The sequence below is a fragment of the Zalophus californianus genome, chromosome X (genome assembly GCF_009762305.2).
Source record: "Zalophus californianus isolate mZalCal1 chromosome X, mZalCal1.pri.v2, whole genome shotgun sequence".
NCBI classification, from domain to species: Eukaryota; Metazoa; Chordata; class Mammalia; order Carnivora; family Otariidae; genus Zalophus; species Zalophus californianus.
In genome coordinates, this window is record NC_045612.1 from 51,657,029 (window position 1) to 51,679,294 (window position 22,266).

General features: G+C 35.8%; 1 protein-coding gene across 4 annotated transcripts in view; it reads right to left on the minus strand.

The window, feature by feature from the left end:
* Nucleotides 1-22,266, minus strand: part of DIAPH2 (diaphanous related formin 2) — a 956,101-nt gene that overhangs the window by 17,787 nt on the left and 916,048 nt on the right. Inside the window, exon 27 of one of the 4 annotated variants that reach the window (XM_027607473.2) lies at nt 9,797-10,005. The exons of the other annotated variants lie outside the window; for them this stretch is intronic. Coding sequence (XP_027463274.1) covers nt 9,923-10,005 — 83 coding nt within the window. The 3' untranslated portion in view covers nt 9,797-9,922. Of the gene's footprint in view, nt 1-9,796; nt 10,006-22,266 lie in introns of those variants that run through there. 4 annotated transcript variants of the gene reach the window in all.

Here is a 22,266-nt window from a genome sequence, read left to right on the forward strand (position 1 = left end):
TAACGTGAAGTTGGAGAGGGACACAGTTATATAAAAATGTGCATTCTATGGAGGAAGCATGATGAAAACTAAAACAATATTCCAATCTGTCATGAAAAGAGAATATGAATTCATGGCCCAGCTTTAACATGCTTCTGCACATTCTGAGTATCAGGTTACCAGTTCAAACCAATGTCAAGGTTTCTCCACTGTCATAACAGCAATAATCTTTATGCTTTTTCTGAATACAAATTGATTTGACATTCATCTCAAAACCTTCCCTACTGAGTCCTACAGTAAATGGATTAAGCACATTACTGTATTGATCTAAAATTCATTCATGCAATCATTTATTCAGCAACTATGTACAAAGCACATCATCCAAGAAATACCTGAATGTTCCAAAGTTTCAGACCAATAGCTAAATTTACATCACTAATGTTCTTTTTACTGAAAACTTTGTCAAGTGAAATAACTGAGGAATAAGCATATTATAGATAAAGCTTAACCAAACACAATGTGAGACAGACTAAAGTACTCAAGCCTATAGTATGTAACCTGAAAATGTACAATTAATCCTTCAACAAAGTGAGTGTATGCCAAAGCTATGAGGATATATCCTACATATTTCATGAGTAGGACAAGTTGAGATTGAAAAACTGTGATAAAAAGGCCATGTTCATTATTCATTTCCCATCAGATTAGGAGTCTATCTGTTGTCTATGGAAGAACAGTTTCCTTCCTGGTATTCATAGGCAATGTAGATGTATCAATGTTAACCTAACAATGCACTTTCCCCTCCCAGCAGGGTAACATAAAATAGATGTGTTTGGTATATACTGTATATTATATTACAAAATATCCAATTTTAATGCAAGAAAACAAAGAAAAAGAAAACCTCTGTGATTTTTGGTGAACTTTGTTTTCTCCAAAGCCCTTCAAAAGTAATGGTGTGTAGATTGACCATCAGTGGGTAGGCATCATTTCCAACAAATAGAGCAGAGGACTGGGTTTATGCAGCTTAGGCTAAGAAAACCAAGAAAACTAAAGATGCTTCAGGAAATGTCTATTGAGTAGATGTTTGCTTTTCAAACACTAATGAAAGAAGATAATTTATCTTAGACTGTAATACTAAAATTGTCTCATATAAACTTACATTTTTCCCCCTTATGTCCCATGATTCCAAAGCTGTTTGGTTTATGTTTTTCTCTCTGATTTTGGGGATCCTAAATTGATAAAGTTTCTCATTCACTAGAACTGACTGTAAGGTAGCAGCTGAATTAGGCTTGGGCCTAATCTCTTGGTGGAAGACAGCCAACTGATCCATTAGTTGACCAGATTTGTTCTCTTCACTCTTATCAGAATAGTGATAGTGTCTTTAAAATACATATTTTCTTGAAAGAGATAGAGCACACACATGTGAGTAGGGGGGAGGGGCAGAGGGGGAGGGAGAGAGAGAATTTTAAGCAGGCTCCATGCCCAGTGGGGAGCCCAACGCGGGGCTTGATCTCTTGACCCTGAGCTTGATTTCATGACCCTGAGCAGAAACCAAGAGTCGGACACCTAACCAACTGAGCCATGCAGGCACCCCAAGATACATATTTATTTTGAACTTAAACTATATGTGCAATTTGGTATTCTATATTTTCATTTAACATTATATTGTAGAAATTTTCCATGTCATTAACCTCCTGAAACATGATATTGAAAACATGATTTTTAATGGTCACATAATCTTTTTTATTTTGTATAAATACACCAGTTTGGTTAACCATTTCTCTACTGCTAGATATTTAAATTGTTCCCATTTTTTTCTATTATAAAAGCCTCACCATGAACATCCTTGTATCTTTATATATACCATGTATGGAAGTGGCTTTGTTACATATGCAAAATTAAATCCAAATTGAATTCCAGAGTAGTTGTATTAATTTAAATCCAACTGGCAGTAAGTACATTAATTTGTGTTATCACATTGTTGGGTATTAATCTTCTTAAAATGTGCTAAAATGAAAAGTGATTAATGGTATCTGATTTATTCTTTTTGTATTTCTTCAAATCCTTGTAAAGTGGAATTTTCTATATGTTATTATCTATATATCTTCCTTTAAATGCTGGCCAGGCCCCTTGGCTATTAATCTACTGGGGTCTTAGGTTTTGCTTTTGTTTTTATTTTAGAATCTACGTATTAAAGATAGTAACCAATGTAAATATTTGTTAGAACTATTTTCTTAGTTTGTTGATTACCTATTTAGTTTGTGTTGTGGGTTTTTAGGAACATATGGTTTTTTTTTTCCATTATACTCTACATTTTTTATTTTTATTACTCAATTATAGTTGACATACAATGTTAAATGTTTGAGGTATAAAACACAATGATTTGACAGTTCTATACACTATGCAGTGCTCACCATGATAAGTGTAGTTATCATCTATCACCATACAATGTTACTACAATATTATTGACTATATTTCCTATGCTGTATTTTTCATCCCCCTGACTTATTTATTTTATAACTGGAAGTTTGTACCTCTTAATACTCTTCCCCTTTTTTGCCTATCTGCCTACTCCCCTCTGCTCTGGCAACACCAGTTTGTCCTCTGTATTTATGAGTCTGTTTCTATTTCTGCTTTTTCTCGTTCATTTGTTTTGTTTTGTAGATTCCACATATAAGTGAAACCACATGCTATATGTCTTTCTGTCTGACTTATTTCACTTTAGTGTAATACTCTATAGGTCCACCTATGTTGTCACAAATGGTGTGTTCTCATTTTTTATGGCTATTATTCCATTGTGTGTCTGTGTGTGTGTGTGTGTATATATATATATATATATATATATACGTATATATATATATATATTCTTTCTCCATTCATCAGGTGATGCCTAGGTTTCTTCCATATCTTGGGTACTGTAAATAATGCTGCAATAAACATAGGGGCTTATATCTCTTCAAATTAGTGTTTTCTTTCTCCTCATGTAAATACTCAGTAGTAAAATTACTGAACAGTATGGTACATGCAAATCAACACCACAATGTGTTATGACCTAACACCAGTCACAATGGCTAGTATAAAAAAAGACAAGGAATAACAAGTGTTGGTGAGGATGTGAGAAATGGGAACCCTTAGCACTGTTGGTGGAAATGTAAATTGGTATAGCCATTTTGGAAGACTGTATGGAGGCTCCTTTAAAAATGAAAAAAAAAAAAAAGAACTGCTTATCTTTTCTTTTAGGGGTTTTATGGTTTCAGGTCTGACATTTAGGTCTTCAATCAATTTTGACTTTATATTTTTGTATGGTGCAAGAAAGTGGTCCAGTTTCATTCTTTTGCATGTTGTTGACCAGTTTTCCCGACACCTTTTTTGAAGAGACTTTTTCCCATTGCATATTCTTACCTCCTTTGACATAGGTTAACTGCCCATATAAGCATAGGTATATTTCTGAGCTCTCTATTCTGTTCTATTGATCTATGTGTCTCTTTTTGTGCCAGTACCATACTGTTTTGATTACTATGGCTTTGTAGTATAGTTTGAAATCTGGAATTGTGATACCTCCAGCTTCATTTTTCTTTCTTAAGATTGTTGTGGCTATTTGGGGTCTTTTGTGATTCCATATAGATTTTAGGATTATTTGTTCTAGTTCTGTGAAAAAAATACTACTGGTTATTTGATAGGGATTACACTGAATCTGTACATTGCTATAGGTAGTTATCAACATTTAAAAAATATTGGTTCTTCCAAGCTATGAGCATAGAACATCTTTCCATTTGTTTGTGTTGTCTTCAATTTCTTTCATCAATGTTTTATAGTTTTCAAAGTACAAAGGTCTTTCACCTTGGTTAAATTTATTCCTTGGTGTTCTTTCTGGTGCAGTTGTAAATGGGATTGTTTTCTTAATTTCTCTTTCTGCTACTTTGTTATTAGTGTACAGAAATGCAATAGACTTCAGAGCACCTGGGTGGCCCAGCTGGTTGAGTGTCCAACTCTCAGTTTCAGCTCAGGTCATGATCTCATGGGTCATGAGACTGAGCCCTAAGTCGAGCTCACTGCTCAGCAGGGAGTCTGCTTGAAGATTCTCTCCCTCTGCCCCTACCCCTGGTCATGCTCTCTCTCTAAAATAAATAAATAAATCTTAAAAAAGAAATGCAATAGATTTCTATATATTAATTTTATATCCTGCAACTTCACCGAATTTATTTATTATCTAATAGTTTTCTGGTGGAATCTTTAGAGTTGTTTATATATATGGTAATATGCCATCTGCAAATAATGATAGTTTTACTTATTCCTTACCAATTTGGAAGTATTTTATTTCTTTCTCTTGTATGGTTGCTGCAGCTAGGACTTCCAGTAGTCTGTTGAATATAAGTGACCAGAGTGGACACCCTTGTCTTGTTTCTGATATTAGAGGAAAAGCTTTCAGTTTTTCACCATTAGGTATGATGTTCATTATGCGTTTTTCAGATATGGCCTTTATTACGTTGACATATGCTCCCTCTAAACCTTTGTTGAGATTAGATTTTTTTTTATCATGAACAGTTGTTGAATTTTGTTAAATGCTTTTTCTGCATCTCTTGAAATAATCATATGGTCTTTATTCTTTCTCTTGTTACTGTGATATATTACATTGATTTGTGGATATTGAACCATTGTTGTATCACTAGATAACTCTACTTGATTGTGGAGAATAATTTTTTAAGTATATTGTTGAATTTGATTTGCTAATATTTTGTTGAGGACTTCTGAATCTATGTTCATCAGGAATATTGGCCTGTAAGTTTTTTGGCAGTGTCTTTGTCAGGTTTTGGTATAAGGATAATGCTAGCCTTGAAGAATGTATTTGGAAGCTTTCCTTTCTCTTCTATTTTTTGGGATAGTTTGAGAAGAATAGGTATTAACTCTTGTTTAAATGTTTGAGAGAATCCACCTGTGAAGACATCTGGCCCTGGACTTTTTTGTTGCACATTTTAAAATTAATGATTTATTTTCATTATCAGTCTGTTTAGATTTTCTATTTCTTCCTCACTCAGTTTTGGAAGATTGTATGTTTCTAGGCATTTATCCATTTCTTCTAGGTTGTCCCATTTGTTGGCATACAACTTTTTGTAGCAGTCCCTTATAATCCTTTTTATTTCCATGGTGTTGGTTGTCACTTCACTTTCATTTCTGATATTGAGTCCTTTATCTTTTTCTTTATGTGTCTGTCTAAAGGTTTATCAATCTTTTTTTATCTTTTCAAAGAACAGCTCTTCGTTTCATTGGTCTTTTAAATTTAAAATTTTTTAGAAAATATTTCCTTTATTTCTATTCTAATTTTATTGTTTTCTTCCTTCTACTAATTTGGGTTTTGTTTGTTCTTCTTTTTCTATTTCCTTTAGGTATTAGGTTAGATTATTTACTTGAGATTTTTCTTATTTTTGAAATAGGTTTGTATTGCTGTAAGCTTCCCTCTTAGAATTGCTTTGGGTGTGTCCCAAATATTTTGGACTGTTGTGTTTTCATTTTCATTTGTTCCCATGTATTTTTTTATTTCCTCTTTGATTTCTTGGTTGACCCACTGGTTGTTTAGTAGCATGTTTAGCCTCCATGAGCTTGGGTATTTTCCAGTATTTTTCTTATAACTGATTTCTAGTTTTACACGTTGTGGTCAGAAAAGACTCTTGGTATGATTTGAATATTCTTAAATTTATTGAGACTTGGTTTGTGGCCTAACATGTGATGTATCCCGGAGAATGTTCCATGCACACTTAAAAGGAATGTGTATTCTGCTGTTTTTGGATGGAATGTTGTGTATATATCTGATAAGTTCATCTGGTCTAATGTGTTTTTCAAAGCTACTGTTCCCTTATTGATTTTCTGTATGGATGATCTATCCATTTATGTAAATGGGGTGTTTAATAAGTCCCCTACTATTACTGTATTACTTTCAATTTCTCCCTTTATGTCTGTTAATAGTTGCTTTATGTACTTAGGTGCTGCTATGTTGGGTGTATTGATATTTACAATTGTTATATCTTCTTGTTGGATCTTTACCATTATGTAATGTCCATCTTTGTCTCTTCTTACAGTCTTTGTTTTAAATTGTTTTGTCTGATAAAGTATTAATACCCCATTTTTTTCACTTTCATTTGAATGAAAGATCTTTATCCCCTCACTTTCAGTCTGCATGTGTCTTTAGGTCTGAAGCAAGTCTATCGTAGGTAGCATATAAACAAGTGGTTTTTTTGGTATCCATTCCTTCACCCTATATCTTGATTGGAGCATTTAGATCATTTATATTTAAAGTAATTATACATAGGTATGTACTGTTGCCCTTTTGTTAACTGTTGTCTGATTGTTTTTGAATTTCTTCCCTGTTCCTTTCTTCTTTTGTTCTCTTCCCTTGTGATTGATGACCTTCTGTAGTCTTATGCTTGGATTTCTCTCTCTCTCTTTCTCTTTTATTGTACCTACCATAGACTTTGGTTATCATGAGGTTCATTTATAACATCTTAAGTATATAGCAGTCAAGTTGTTGGTTGCTTGAGTTCAAACACATTCTAAAAGCACTACATTTTTACTCTCCCCTCCATGTTTTATGTATATGTCATATTTTATATCTTTTTACTTGTGAGTCCCTTAACTATTTTTTGATAAAATTATTTTTAAAGATTTTATTTTTAAGATTTTATTTATTTTTTTATTTGACACAGAGAGAGAGAGTGAGAGAGGGAACACAAGCAGGGGGAGTGGGAGAGGGAGAAGCAGGCTTCCTGCTGAGCAGGCTTCCCCGGGAGCCTGATGCGGGGCTCGATCCCAGGACCCTGGGATCATGACCTGAGCCGAAGGAAGATGCTTAATGACTGAGCCACCCAGGTGCCCCTGATAAAATTAATTTTAATACGTTTGTCTTTTAGCCTATACTAGCTTTATAAGTGACTGATCTACTACCTTTACTCTATGTTTGCTTTTACTCATGAAATTTTTTCCTTTCATAATTTTCTTCTAATTATGGCCTTTTCCTCTTAAAGAAGTCCCTTTGACATTTCTTGTAAAGCCAATTTAGTGGTGATGAACTCTCAGTTTTGTTTGTCTGAGAAACTATCTCTCCTTCAATTCTGAATGATAACCTTACCAGGTAGAGCATTTCTGGCTGCAGGTTTTTACCTTTCAGCACTTTGAATATGTCGTACCATTCTCTTCTGGCCTACAGAGTTTCTACTGCAAAATCAGTTATATGGGATTTCCCTTATATGTAACTAGTTGCTTTTTCTTGCAGCTTTTAGGATTCTCTCTTTAGGTTTAATCTTTGATGTTTTAATTATTACATGTCTTGGTGTGGACATCTTTGGGTTCATCTTGTTTGGGGGTTTTCTGTGATTTTTGGACCTGGATGTCTGTTTCTTTCCCCAGGTAGGGAAGTTTTCAGCTATTATTTCTTCAAATAAGCTTTCTGCCCCTTTTTTTCTCTTATCTTCCTCTAGGACCCATATAATGTGATTGTACACTTGATGTTGTCCCAGAGTTCCCTTAACTTGTCCTCATTTTTAATTTTATTTCTTTTAAAGATTTTATTTATTTATTTGAGAGAGAGAGAGAGTGTGTATGCATGCACAAGCAGTGTGAGCAGGAGAGGGAGAAGCAGGCTCCCCGCTGTGCGGGGAGCCCAATGCGGGGCTCGATCCCAGGACCCTGGGATCATGACCTGAGCCAAAGGCAGATGCTTAACCAACTGAGCTACCCAGGTGCCCTACCTGTCCTCATTTTTTTAAAATTATTTTTTGTTTTTGCTGTTCAGCTTGGGTGCTTTCTATTACCCTGTCTTCCAGATCACTGATCTCTTCTTCTGCATACTCCAATCAGCTATTCATTCCCTCTAGTGTATTTTTCATTTCAGTTATTATATTCTTGAACTCTGATTGGTTCTTTTTTATATTTTCTATCTCTTTGTTGAAGTTCTCACTGAGTTCATCCATTCTTCTCTCAAGTCCAGTGAGCATCTTTAGGACCATTACTTTGAACTCTTTATTAGGTAGACTGCTTATCTCCAGTTCATGTAGCTATTTTTTTGAAGTTTTGTCTTGTTCTTTCATTTGGAGCATATTCCTCTGTCTCCTCATTTTGTTTTGACTTTCTGTGCTTGTTTCTATGAATTACATAGAACAGTTATTTATCCTAGTCTTAAAGGAAGGGCCTTGTGTAGGAAATCTCTGTGTGTACCTGGTTGTTTTGGCTGGCTGGCTGGAGCTGTAGCAGGCACCGATTGGGGGTCCTGGGGCATTATGCACCAGGGCCACCCTAGTGGGATGGCTGCAGTTGAAGTGGGCTAGGGGTCCCAGGGCTCTCTACACAGAGGGTATCTTGGCAGGACAGCTGGAGCCAAAGCAACTGCAGGCTGGGGCTCCTGGGGCATTCCTCTTAAGGGCACCCTGGCAAGATGTCTGGAGCAGAAGCAGGCATGGGCCAGGAGGTTCCACGATGTTCTGTCCAGGCGGCTCAATGGCTGGATGGCAGTAGCTGAGGCAGGAATGAGCTAGGTGGTCCTGGGGTGCTCCATGCAGGGGATATCCTGGTGGGATGGGTGGAGCTTAGGTGGGCAAAGGGCAGGATGTCTTTGTGCAACTCCATGCAGGAGGTCCTTGGCTGGGAAGTCCTCAGATGCTCCATGCATGGGGTGTCATGGCAAGTCTTCTGGAGCTGAATTGGGTGCAGGCCTTCGGTGTCCCTGTATGTGCTTCACTGGGGTCACACTGGGGGCCTGAGGCTGATGTGGACTAGGGGCACAGGACTCACTGAGGTGGGAGGCTGGGCTAGGGTACCTGGACCCTGCTTCTGTCTGCATTATCAAAGTGGAGAGGAAATGTAAATGTAAATGGCACTTGCCAGCACCTCTGACCCCAGAGAGTGTTCCAGCAGCTTCCCTGCCATTTGGCAGATGCTCTAGGGCTGGCTCTTTTATATTCTAGTTTCCTTTTAAGCTGCAGCTTTTATTCTGTGCCCCAGAGTGGAGGAATCCTCTCCCAGTCCCTCAGTACTATCCCTCCCCACTGCAGTTTGCAGCATCAGGGGTGGGGTTCTCATGATTACCATGCCTCCATCTCTCCTGCCATTCTCTATGCGGTCCCTCTGTCTTTTGTTGTGCATAAGTTGTTCAGTCAGCCTTCAGTTCTTCAGGAGGAATTGCTCTATATGTAGGTGTAGATTCAGGGTGTCTCTGCAGGAGGTGACGTCAGGGTCTTCCAATATAACCATCTCAGATTGGAACTCATTTTTATTCTTTAAGTAGCTAAATCTATTGGTCTTTTACACTGTGATCTGCTCTTTTATTTTTAAGTTTAGAAAGCCTTTCTCTAGCCAGAGACATCTGATTAACATTCAACTGTCTCTTGTTTTGTAAGGTTTGTTTTTTTTCCACATTTATCTATTTAAACAATCTAGAATTTATTTTGTTGTACAATGTCAGGCAAGTTTCCACATTGATTTCTTGTTTTCTTTTTTTTTTTTCTTTTCTTGCAGAGAGAAAATGGGTTGTCCCAGAACCCTTTGTTGAATAATCATGAATTTCTACACTGATTCATGATACCTTTTTTCATGTTAAATTATCTATACTAGTGTACATTTCTGTTCCATTGACCTAAACATCTTTCCAACTATTTTTGTGCCAATACCTTCTGATTTCATTCATAATATATTTTAATATCTGGTAGAAATAATCTTCTATAATTTATATTTTCATTTCAAAGATGTATTTTTAGGGAACATTTTGGAACTCTACATCATGTTATAATCACACATCTTGAAAACAACACAGCTTGAAATATAAACCCAGTGGGTACTAACCAGGTTATCTTAGTAAGGATAGGCAGATGTCTATTTGTTGAGTGCCAATGAGTCAAGTGACTCTAAAATCCCTAATGATGTTTTTAAGAGTTCTCTTTAGGTTTCTCATTTTCTTAAAGACTTAACAAGACTCTTTCACTGTCTTCTGATCACTTTTTCCACCAGCTGACCACTTTTCTTCTGGAAATACAGCACAGGCCAGCACTAAGGAAAAGAGCAAAATCAATTCTATAAGAGATTTTCTAATATGCTTATTCTTATTATTTTTGCCTTGTCAAAAATTTGAATTGGAATTAAGGATATAGTTTTGTTGGCTGTTCAAAAAGTCTAGTGCTTCCAAGTTTGTAAACCTTATTTTCTCATATATTTTATAACATTTCACAAATTTGACTTCCACCAGATACCAACAGTATTAAACTATATCAACTTATTTTATTCCAGTAAAATTGTATATATAGGTCACTGTGCAAAAATGATGTCTAGAAGCCAATTAATTACCTCTACTTAAAAATTAAATAGTTCTAGCCCTATTCTAATCTCAATGACATCATAATGTTCTTGAAGCTAGAATCAGGTCATGTTGTATAATCCTTCATCACATGCAAATAAATCCATGCAACGAAAACAGAAACCCAGATTACCGTGGTAGTTCATGTTGGGAGAAGAGATGAAAAGCTATTTTAATGAGAATGGTAATGGAAAGGAATAATATTAAAGTAGTTCAGAGGCTACTGTGACTATAGATATACAACTCCCATTAAATGTAATTGGAGTTAAGCACATGTAATGATAACAAAACAGACCCCTAAATGTCTTTCCAATTGGAAAATAAGCAAATCTGTTCCAGAAAATAGCATGTTTTTGTGTGGAAAATACAGTATTCTAATTGAGATGCACAAATTATTATCATACTGATATTGCTCAGGGTATGATGTTGGTATTCTTCCTATGCTTAGGGATATAGATCTGGGAGAGGTAACATCTGTACAAAGAATATGTTTCTTTTTCTCTTCTTAATGCTCAGCATTCATTATGTTATTAAAGGAAAAGTCTCAATAGTTGCAATGGATTTATTAATTCAGTAGCTGGTTATCAGTATGAAACTCTGCTGTGCTAGGTGAAAAACAAATTATATTTTACAACATTGCAGTAGTGAGATTAAATCACTTTTCTATATTTCACTTTCTTCTTATCCTCCCTGCCAGGTAGTAACTCTATTCTCTATCTCTATTATGAACCTCATATTTTGCAAACTATCAAGTCTTGTAGTAATATAAAGGTACACTATCAAACAAACTCAATTATAGCAACTTTAGAAAGATTGAAATATGTGATAAAAGTAAAACCACTGAGTATAATATTATCTCAAGGCATTAAAAACAATCCATATTAAGCTACAAATGTGGAAAATATGCAAGACTTACTTTTACCTATCACAAACATGGTATTTTCATAACATGTATAACCAACCTCCTGGGATTTTAAATGACTAGCATTTACATAATTGATAACTTGAGTATTTTGAAGGATTTTACAAAAATGTGGCTCAGAAGAAAAATCAGTATATTGTTCAGTATTTCAACTGCCATAGACCTTGCTATTGATTATCTTTGGACTCAATGTCAAACCTAGTGAATAGATTTTTTTTAAATGTCCTTGGTTTTGTACTTTAGCCATGCATTATGTTTGCTTCTTTACTAGGACATGAAATTGGGCTTTAAGACACATTTTCTTTCTATGAGGTTGAAAGTCTGATAATGATGCCTACATATCTGGAAAATATGGGAAACAACATATAAAAATATGAATAGTGCTAGAAAAGAGTTAGAAAAATCAAGTAAATCATATGTGTGAAACTTACACTGAAGAACAAACCAATAGAAACCACACAAATGATAACAGAGCTGCTCAGGGGTCTTTCACAGTGGATTACACATAGCAATTTCTCAAAAACTGTCCGTTGATTAAGTAATCATCCAATCTTTAGCAATGAATCAGGAACTGACCCTTCAATTCACCTTCTGCTACAATGCTTAACACACAGGGAATATAAATTGCCAAATATAAAGAAAGGAAAGGAAACATTTTCTCCCTGCCTCCCTCCTTCCCTTCCTTCCATCCACCTACAAATTTTTACTGCATAAACTATCTGCAAAGTACCATAATAGACACTCTTATAAGTTATCAGAGAAGAAAGGAAAAATGTACAAACAACTATAAATAAAATATGTGACTCTTACAGCATCTATTACAGTTTAAGTATGATGGCAGTTCAGAGAAGAGAAAAACCATAATCCCTTGAGTGCAGGAGTTGGGGGCCAGGGAAAACTTCATCCCAATTAGGCCGTAAAGTATAGGTGGGATCTTAACAAGAAGAAATAGAAAGATAGCTGCTAATTTCTGATTAGAAAAAATGAGTTCTAGTTTCTTATATTGCTGACTATTTAACAAATTTTTCCTATGGGGGGGCATGAAAAGCAATGGATGTATAAAGGGGGAATCAGAATGTCTATATATATTTAATCTTTTTTCTAGGAAAAGGAAGAAAATAATAAAAGGACATATATTGAATTGGCCAGATTTGTAGTGATAGTTGTTTATATAAACACGATTTTAATTTTAATATTTTTTGAAAAACAATCCTGAATGGTTTACAAAGACAGCAGTTCTGTTTAGAAAAACAAAACAAACCCAGGAAGAAAAAAACACCCAGCAGAAATGGGGCTCTCTGGAATCATCTGGTTAGGTTCTGTTGTTGAAGCCTAGATAGCACTATCAAGAGTGGCAGGGAAGAGCTGATTAAGGCATACACAGATTGTAGTGACCTGGGCCAAGAGTACCTGGCAAGGATGAGAGCTTGAGCAACCATTTGGGTTGGTGCAAATAAACTAGCTTTGAAATGACAGTGTGGATACAGGGTCAAATCATTCCTACCATCTGTCATCTCTGTGCCTTTCTACTCCATGTGTGACATAGATCCCTATGACTAAGATTATTAGGTATCAGCCATTTCTCCAACTTTGATTATATGATAGACAATACTGTCATTTTCTGTGGCAGTTGTTTGTGATCTGCCTGAGTTCTGTTGCTGATATGCTGACCTAGAATATACTTACCTGTCATCTGCTTTTGTTTCTGAATCACTACAAGATTATGTATCTACTCCTTTTGTTTTTAAAGTGTACAACCTATCTCTTGGGTCTGGACTACCTACTTCTTGCTGAGGATGGAAGTTTTAGAGTAGTCAGCCCAACTCCACAGCTTCAGTAGCCCCAGGTACTCCTGGGTTATATGAGCTCACTGGCTTCTATAGTAAGGCAGGAATGGCAGGGTTTCCCCTGCATGATGCCTCTATTTCCCAAAGCACCAGATTACAGAAATATGCCACTGGCTATGATTTTGAGAAGAGAAGATATTAATCTACAACTTATAATTTGCGGGTCTATAAACAGGTGCTTTCCATTAGTTGTGTTCCCCATGTTAGCTTATACTTAATTACTTAACCAGTTGTATGGAGAAAGGCAACCTGTATGGTTAATATCACAGACACTTTAGCAGCTGCCAGTGCCACTGTTTTAAAAACATAAACTGTCCCTTAAGTAGAAGCCTGTCAGCAGTTGTTTTAAATACGAGCAATTAGGACAGAGTTACAACACAGCTTGTTAATGTCATATTCATAACTGAGAGAAGTTCTTTTGTAATTTTAGTTTCTAAGACAGTCTATGTACAACGTGACTGCAGACCAAGCCTATAGATGAGTAAAAATAGCTATTAACTAGCAACTTACTTCTCACATAAGAATTCTCAAAGAATCTTTCCTGATTTTTAAGTCTACTGGATAAAGCCAGTCCTTGCATTATCAGACAAATGCATAAATAGGGATGGCTGTACATCGGTGTTCTTTGCAACATTATTTATACTAGTGAAAATCATAAATAGCCTGTCCATCATGAAATTAGATGAAGGATGGAACCCACATACACAGGGATACAATGAAGCCACTCTAAATTATCATACAGATCTATATGTGCTTGACAGAAAGAAGTCCACATTATAACGTGGAAAAGGCAAGTTACAAAAGAGCAAATTCTATTCTTTTTTTTTTAAAGATCTTATTTATTTATTTATTTAGCAAGCATGAGCTGGGGGAGGGGCAGAGGGAGAGGAGAGAGAGAATCACAAGCAGACTCTTTACTGAGCACAGAGCCCGACATGGGGCTCAAACCCACAATCCTGAGATCATGATCTGAGCCGAAATCAAGAATCTGATGCTTAACCAACTGAGCTACCCAGGTGCCCTTTATATTCTTATTTTTGAAAATAAGAATTACAACTTTTAGGAGTTTGTTAGAATATACACCAATAAAAGCAGTAGTTATCTCTGAAGGGTGGGATCATGATTATTTTTTTCCTTTTTTATATTTTTCCATGTCTGAATTTTTGGCATTGAGCATGATTAACTTGGCAAATTAGGGAAACAACCTATGTAGGATGTAAAATCTTCAGGTTTCAGATAAAAAGCACATATTGTTCTCAACTTAAAAAGCAGTCTAGGATTCAATAATCTGAATTAATTCATTATTGATTATACTATCACTAAGTATACTATAATGGGAAAAAAAAGACAGAAATCAGGTACCATTTTCTGTCCTGCTTAAATAAGGGCCATAGAATGTTCCCTGATCAGAAAGTAATGGCTAACAAGTCTGCTGGTTTTAGAGCACAAATACATTTGTCTTTATACACTGTTGTCATTTATGAAAGTATTTCATGAATTTTACATTCAAAATTCTAAAACTTCTATTCTTAAGAAGTAAACCTAGACATTGTCTCTCTCCAAGAAGATTAGTAAAAATACAGAAAGATAAGGAGGTATGTCATAACAGCATCTATGTAGAGTTTTACTTCAATGGCAAAATCAAATGGACTTAAAACTTGCTTTGTAGCAACATGTTACCTACAGATGAGAAATTAAAATAAGTCTGTCCTTTGATGGTAAACAATACTGACCCATTTTCAAAAAGACATGCATACTGGGTTATTCTTCCTGGTTAATGTGTGGGGATGGAGTGCGGATTCTTGGCATAAAGCATTATACTCTTTCTTACCACAATTTGTACTGATACAAGATATAATGATGGAATAAAGTTAAGCTAACTGGTATATGTAGTCTTTGAACTTATTAATGTATATTACTAGACACAGTTTTTCTAATAAAATGGGCCACCCTCACATTTATGTATTTGCAAAATGAATTTTCCTAAGCATCAGTTTCCACATCTGCAAAATGATGATAATAATAGTACTTACATTGTAGAGTATCAACAGAATTACTTGGCCCATATTAATCTTTTGATAGACATGAAACACACACACACACACACACACACACACACACACACACACACACAAGAACTGGTCAGCAGTCCAAACAAAAAGTCGTTTCTATCTCCAACAGGTAGCCACACTTTATTACAGATAGAAGTTCAAATCTTTGTTCTGTCACTTAATAGCTATGTTTTCCTAAACTTATTTTCCCCTTTGTGAACATGAAAATAATTAAAAGAATAGTTACAAGGACTAAATGAGGCAATAATGTAAAAGGACCAGAATGGTATCTGATACAGACTAAATTTATATTTGATATTATAAGAGTCATAGTACAAAGATTTCAGTATCAAGATCTTATTACATTTTTAAAAGTCTAGACAGCCTCATTATGGAGATGATGACATGTTTTAGTCAGTTTCGGGACATGAGAAAGAATCAAACAGAAAACAGAAAGTCTTTTCCAGATTAGCCTATAAAAACAAAGATCAGTTAGGAAATCAGAACTTATCAATGTTCAGAATTTTTATTTATTTCATAAAACATCATGGGCTGGGATATTTTTATGCCCTGGGGAGGCAAAGAAAATCTTTTAAAACAATTTATTTATTTTTCTTGTCATCCAGTGGGTAGAGAAATATTGCTGGGCTGCTTTCTATTACTTCTCTGCTTTAGCATTTCAGTTGTCTAAACAGATTTGTAGAGATTATTTCTAGAGATTCTAGCCTGGCTTGAATGATGTATCTAGTAAAACTGGTCACTCAATTTTTTTTTCTAGAGGTAATCCAATGACCTTTAATTTGGTTTCCCGAGTAGACTTATTCACTGGAAAGAAGGAGCCTTGCCATCATAACCAGGGTCTATTCCCATGTCAGGTAAATTTCCCTCTGCCCAAAAAATGGCCTGGAATTTATTTCAATAATCCTTTCTTGAATAGTGACTATGTGCCTTGCACAGTGCCATAGATAAATGAGCCAGTCTCTTCTTTCAAGGGAGGTAGTATGAAGCGATTGTGGCCTTGTCATGTAGAAGTTAGTCTGATGAAATGTGTTAGGGCTTCTTCTGTAGTCTGCTACACAGCTGTCAGTGAGTCAGTTTTAGAACCTAGATTATATTATATCCCCTGATATAAAAATGAAAAGTCTCAGCCATTTCTCTCAAGATATTTTCACTTAAATGGGGGGGGGTAGCATGTAAACCTAATTAGAATAGTTACAGTGAGTACTATGATTAGGGGTATACTTTTTAGGAGCACAGAAAAGGAACACTTAGCTAAGCCTTAGGGGAAGCATCTCTGAGAGGCCTTTCTAGAGAAGGCAATGTCCTAACTGATTTTTTAAAAAAGATTTTATTTTTAGAGAAAGAGAAAGAGCACAAGCATGGGGGAGGGGCAGAGGGAGAGGGAGACGCAGACTCCCCACTGAGCAGGAAGCCCCACGTGGGGCTTGATCCCAGGACCCTAGATCATGATCTGAGCTGAAGGCAGAGATGCTTAACCGACTGAGCCACTCAGGCACCCCTGTCCTAACTGACTCTTAAAGGATGAGGATGAATTAGCCTGGATGAAAAGTATATTCCAGGCAAAGGAGACACTTTAAGGAATGGGAGAGAAAAGATGAAAAAAATGTGTGTGACTACAAGCAAATCAGTGTTGATTAAAAGCAGGAGACTATGGGCTCAGGATAGAGAAGTAACATCTAGATAATGGATGGTCTCATGTGCCATCTTAAGGCTCTTGGACTTTACATGTACAATAAGGAGTGGAATTGTTAAGATAGTTCAATTTGGTGATCATGTAGTGGAGGGGCTTAAAGGTGACAAGACAAGAATTAGGGATTAACTGAATACTGAGAATAAAGAGTTCAAAATAATTCTAAAATTCTAGTTTATACATTTGGGAAAATCGTGGTCCCATCAACTAAGATAGGGCATACAGGAGGAGTTGTACTCAAGGAGAAGATGATGAGTTCAGTTCAGGATGTTTAAAATTGGAGATGCCCTTAAGATATCCATGTGGAGCTGTCCAGCAGGCAGCTAAATATTACAAGGCTGGAGTTCATGGGACAGGTCTGGAAAGAGTATGAGAGACTTGGGAGACTTAACATATAGATGGTAACTGAAGCTGTCACTCAGGAAAGTATGTAGAGTGAGAAGAGCAGTGGGCTGATGATCATTTCCTGGAAAACACTAATATTTAAGACATGACCATAGAAAGAGAAGTCCATGAAGAAAACAGCAAGTATTCAGAGAAGTACAGAATGAAATGTTTGAGCACATGTTATGGAATCTAAGGGAGTAAATAGTTTGAAAAATGCAATAAGCAATAGTATAAAATGCTGTAGAAAGATGCAGTAAAATAAAAATTGAAAACTATCAGCTTTACATCAGAAATACGAACATCATTAGAGACCATAATGAGAACAATTTCAGTAAAATAGGGGGAGGAGAGGCCATATTACAGAAGATTGAGGAGTAAGGGTAGGTAATGAATATAATTTATACTTCCATTTCCCATGACCATGAAAGAGGTGATATTTTCATAGAGGAAAAACACTTTACTCAGGTCACTATATCTGATATGCTTAACACCACTTCTAGGTGAAACTGTCATGCTCATATTGTTTTACTTAGGGAAGCAGCACTGAATAGGCTTTTTTTTTCCCAAAAGAAGCCACTGAATGGACAATGATGGGCATCTGACCCCCTCAATGGCAGCTAATTCATAGGTTGGCTAGTAACACATGACATACCTTGTGATGAAAGGAACTACTCAAGAGGGTAATAAACAGGTTGAAAGAGAAATAGAATGGAATGAACACACAGAAAGAAGTGAAATCCATTGTTTCTTAAGGTGTCCTGAATAAGTTTCTGCTCTAAAAGAGTTCAATATAACAAAGACATGAATTACATGACGTAATTCCTAATGTTGGGGTCAACTTCATTCAAAAAATAGTCAATAAAGCTTACTAGGCCATTATTTCTTAATGCAAGGTATATTTAAAGTTTTGTGCATTCCCTTTTATGTAAAAAATGTTGACATAAGCATATTCTGTATTATCACTTATAAGTAACCAGTGTATTGCTCATGGATACATACACTTGTTTGTTTGTATTACATGAAAACCAAGCAACATCATGGTGTACTGAACTAATGAAATTTCACAATTATACATAAAGAAAATTTTTCAGAGTTGAGTCATCCCAGAATATGATACTATTTTCATACCATGGCATAGGTTAGCTGGACATATAAAGACCTGTGACAAAGAAGTAAATGCCACCTTCATGATGCAAGCAGAGCTATAATGAGAATGTGGTCTTTGTAGAGCAACTTGCAATTGTTTATTAGCTATAAATAGAGGGGTAAATGTGCACTGAATGATTTTTTCTTTTTCTTTTTTTTAAAGATTTTATGTATTTATTGAGAGAGACACAGCGAGAGAGGGAACACAAGCGGGGGTTGGTGGGAGAGGGAGAAGCAGGCTCCCCACTGAGCAGGGAGCACAATGCGGGACTTGATCCCAGGACCCTGGGATCATGACCTGAGCTCAAGGCAGACGCTTAATGAATGAGCCACCCGGGCGCCCCAAATGATTTTTTTCTGTTCCCAATTCTAGCAATAAATGGAGTAGATATCGTATTATAAAAATTTCAATCCTACCTTTGTCTTCATGTGAGCAAGGCAACTTTACAAAATTATCAAGTTGACACCCTATTAAAACTGGAATTTGAGAACTGCTTGATACCAGAGTTTTTATTCAATGTGGTGCTTGATGATCCTAAGATGAAAAATCCTTAAAGTTATTAATACCATTTTGTCCAGTCTACTTCTACAATAGAGACTCTGCATTAGTATCAGTGAAGTCAAAATATATAACTGGATCCAAATCTAAATCTTTCTACTATAAAATCTAGCATTAGGGTACCTGGGTGGTGCAGTTGGTGAAGCATCCAACCCTGGGTTTCAGCTCAGGTCGTGATCCAAGGGTTGTGAGATCAAGCCCCAAGTCAGGCTCCACACTCAGTGCAGAGTCTGCTTGAGTTTCTCTCTCCCTTGCTCTCTGCCCCTCCCCCCTTCAAAATAAATACATAAATCTTAAAAAAGCGAGCACCAGTAGACATATTAATGTTAATTTTATTTTTATCTGTTTTATAGTTTTATTAAAATTGTTAAGGCAGTTTATGCCTATTTTTATATTTGTTGATGTTTAAGTAATAATATATTAAGCATAGTTTTAACTCAATCACCAAAAATCCAAAAGAATTAGATTCCCATTAAAATGAATCTATAGATCTACTAATTTTACCACTACTAAAATCTGAGAAACAAGGTACTGGCTAGATTAATCACTATACCCAGACTTTCCTCCATTCAACTCATCCTCCAACACACCTTTCAGAACAGTCTTCCAAAAGAGAACTTACTCCCCAACTCAAAAAGCTACAGTGAATTTAAAACAAGACTAATTTGGCTAAACTGAAATTTGAAGTGGTGAAAAAAAAAAAGATGACAACACTAAAAATTGTAACCAGTTAACTCCCAAAAAGACATTGGGGGGCTTATAGATTAAAATTCACTGCAAAGGCATATGAAAATAAAAGTGAACAGATTCACTCTAAAGGAAGTACCTCAGGGATATGAGAATATATGTTGTACACCTGAAACTAATGTAACATTGTGTGTCAACTATACTTCAATTAAAAAAATATGTGCATAATAAATCTGACTCTAAAATTTGTGGCAGCTAAGTAAAGGAGAAATTTATGGATGATATACTTTGTTTTTGTTTGTTTGTTTTGCACAAATCCTACTATATCCAATCTGATTTTCCCCTCTTTTCTACTACTCACCCTTAAATCTAGTTAGGCTGACTTTATAATTGTTCCATAAAGACACCTATACATATTCCAGATTTTTATGTGTCCACCTCTGCCTTCACCCTCCTATTAAACTCTACCCATCCTTCAAAGCTCAGTTCAAATCTCACCTTCCTGACCTCTCTGGCCTTCATTGATCTTCCTTTCCTCTAGACTCTGATATCACACAACTCAGCTTTTAATTTCAGCCAGTTTCACACTTTTCACTATCTTTCACTGCCTTTTCAAGAATGTGTCACTTTTATCTCTTTACTAGCCTTCTCAATACTAAATAGCCGTTCAACATATACCTATTGGTTCCTTCTCTGAACAAAACTTTTATTGAGGACTTACAGATATAAATGTACCATTTGTTCCTCTATACACATATTTGTATGAACCAATAAATAGTCTCAGAACTCTACCTTACCTTTTCAATACTTTCTTTTACTAAAGGTCTAATTGTATAGCTTTGTGTTTTTAGGGGATTTGAGGGAAAAGGATATATATGGTTAGACTTGGGAGGAGTACATAAAATGACATTTAGCAGCACTGAGAGCTCCAATGTTGACCACATAAAAACAGACAATGACTTGATGGGAAAGATGGTTCCTTAGAAGACTCTCTTCTGACCAACCACATCATAATCTCATTCTGAGAGGCTCTATTTTATCCTATTCTGAGCACTAGTTGCAAAATTCAATAACCATACACATCAGAATTTCACTTCAAATGCATTACTTTGTATGCATTACTTCTAAAACAGCAGTGAATAATTTCTTATAGATTAGAATAACTAGACCGTGTAAAAAAATACAATTTCTATAAGTATAAAATGTTATACTATATAAATAAATGTATTCTTTTATTTTCTCTAGTAATACAAATAGAATGAGATTCTATTGAAAATACTGGCTGTGTTCCATGATGACTATATTTATGAATGGGGCTATTCTGAATTGATACCACATTCTTGCCTAAAGGATTAGGACTTTTCTTTCAGTTGCTATTTTCCTCGACCTCACATGAAATTGTTGACAATTATTTCTTCCACGAAACTCTCTCCTCTCTGGGCTTGCATATTACCACTCTTTCTTAATTTCCAAATTACCTCTTTGCCTGGTCGTTTTCTGTTTCTTTTATAAACTACCATTCTTTTCCTTGTTCCTTATACATTAGTAATTTTCAGGGTTTTATCCTTTGTGCTCTCCCATATTACTCTATATACTTTCCATGAGCAATTCTCTATGGGTATATTCACCTACTTGCAAAACTTCAACTCTATCTACTCTACCTCCTTTATGCTAATGGATCTCAATTCTACATTCCTTGGGCTCTAGGCTACAGCTTCATTCACCTTCTAAATATTTTTCCTGATTGCTTTGAACCTACCTCACTTTCAAGATCCAAACTGAAATGATTTCCTTTTCTTTGATCCTATTCTCTCCTTTTCACGTCTCCTTATTTTGATGAATGGAACCATGATATGGATTGAATTGGGTCCCCACCCTCAAATTCTTATGTTGAAACCCTAGCCCCCCCATATTACCTTAGAATATGGCTTTATTTGAAAATAGGGTCTTTACAGAGGCAGTCAAGTTAAAATGAAGTCATTAGTGTAGGCTATAATCAACAATGACATATTCTTATAAAAAGGAGAAATTTGGAAATAGACACTCACAAACAGAGAACACCATGTGAAGATGAAGGCAGAGATCAGGGTGATGCTTCTATAAGCCAAAGAATGTCAAAGATTGCCAGCAAACCACCAGAAGCTAAGAAGGTGGCCTGGAACAGATCTTTCCTTAGCACCTTCAGAGGGAGCATGGCCCTGCCAACACCTTGATCTTGGACTTCTATCCTTCCAAGCTATGAGACAATAAATTTCTATTGTTTAAACCACTTAGTTTGTGGTACTTTGTTATAGCAGGCCTAGAAAACTAATAGAGCCATCATACACCAAGTCATAAAAATGAAAACAAGAAGCCAAAAAAACCCCAACCATCACGCTGGACTCCTTTCTTTTTTTCACCCTCATATTCAAGTGTTCATTAAGTTCAGTTCTTTCTAACTCCTGAAGTATTCTTGGATCAATTTCTTCATCATCATCATCTCCACTGCCATTTTTCTAGGGCAGGCTTTCTTCCATTGCTCTTATAATAGACCCCTTTTGAATCTCTCCTGCCTCTCACCTCATCCCCACCCCCATCAATATTACATGTTGTTAGGAGAGTCTGGAAAAGAAGCTGGAAATGGCTCCTTATCACCCATGCAATAAAG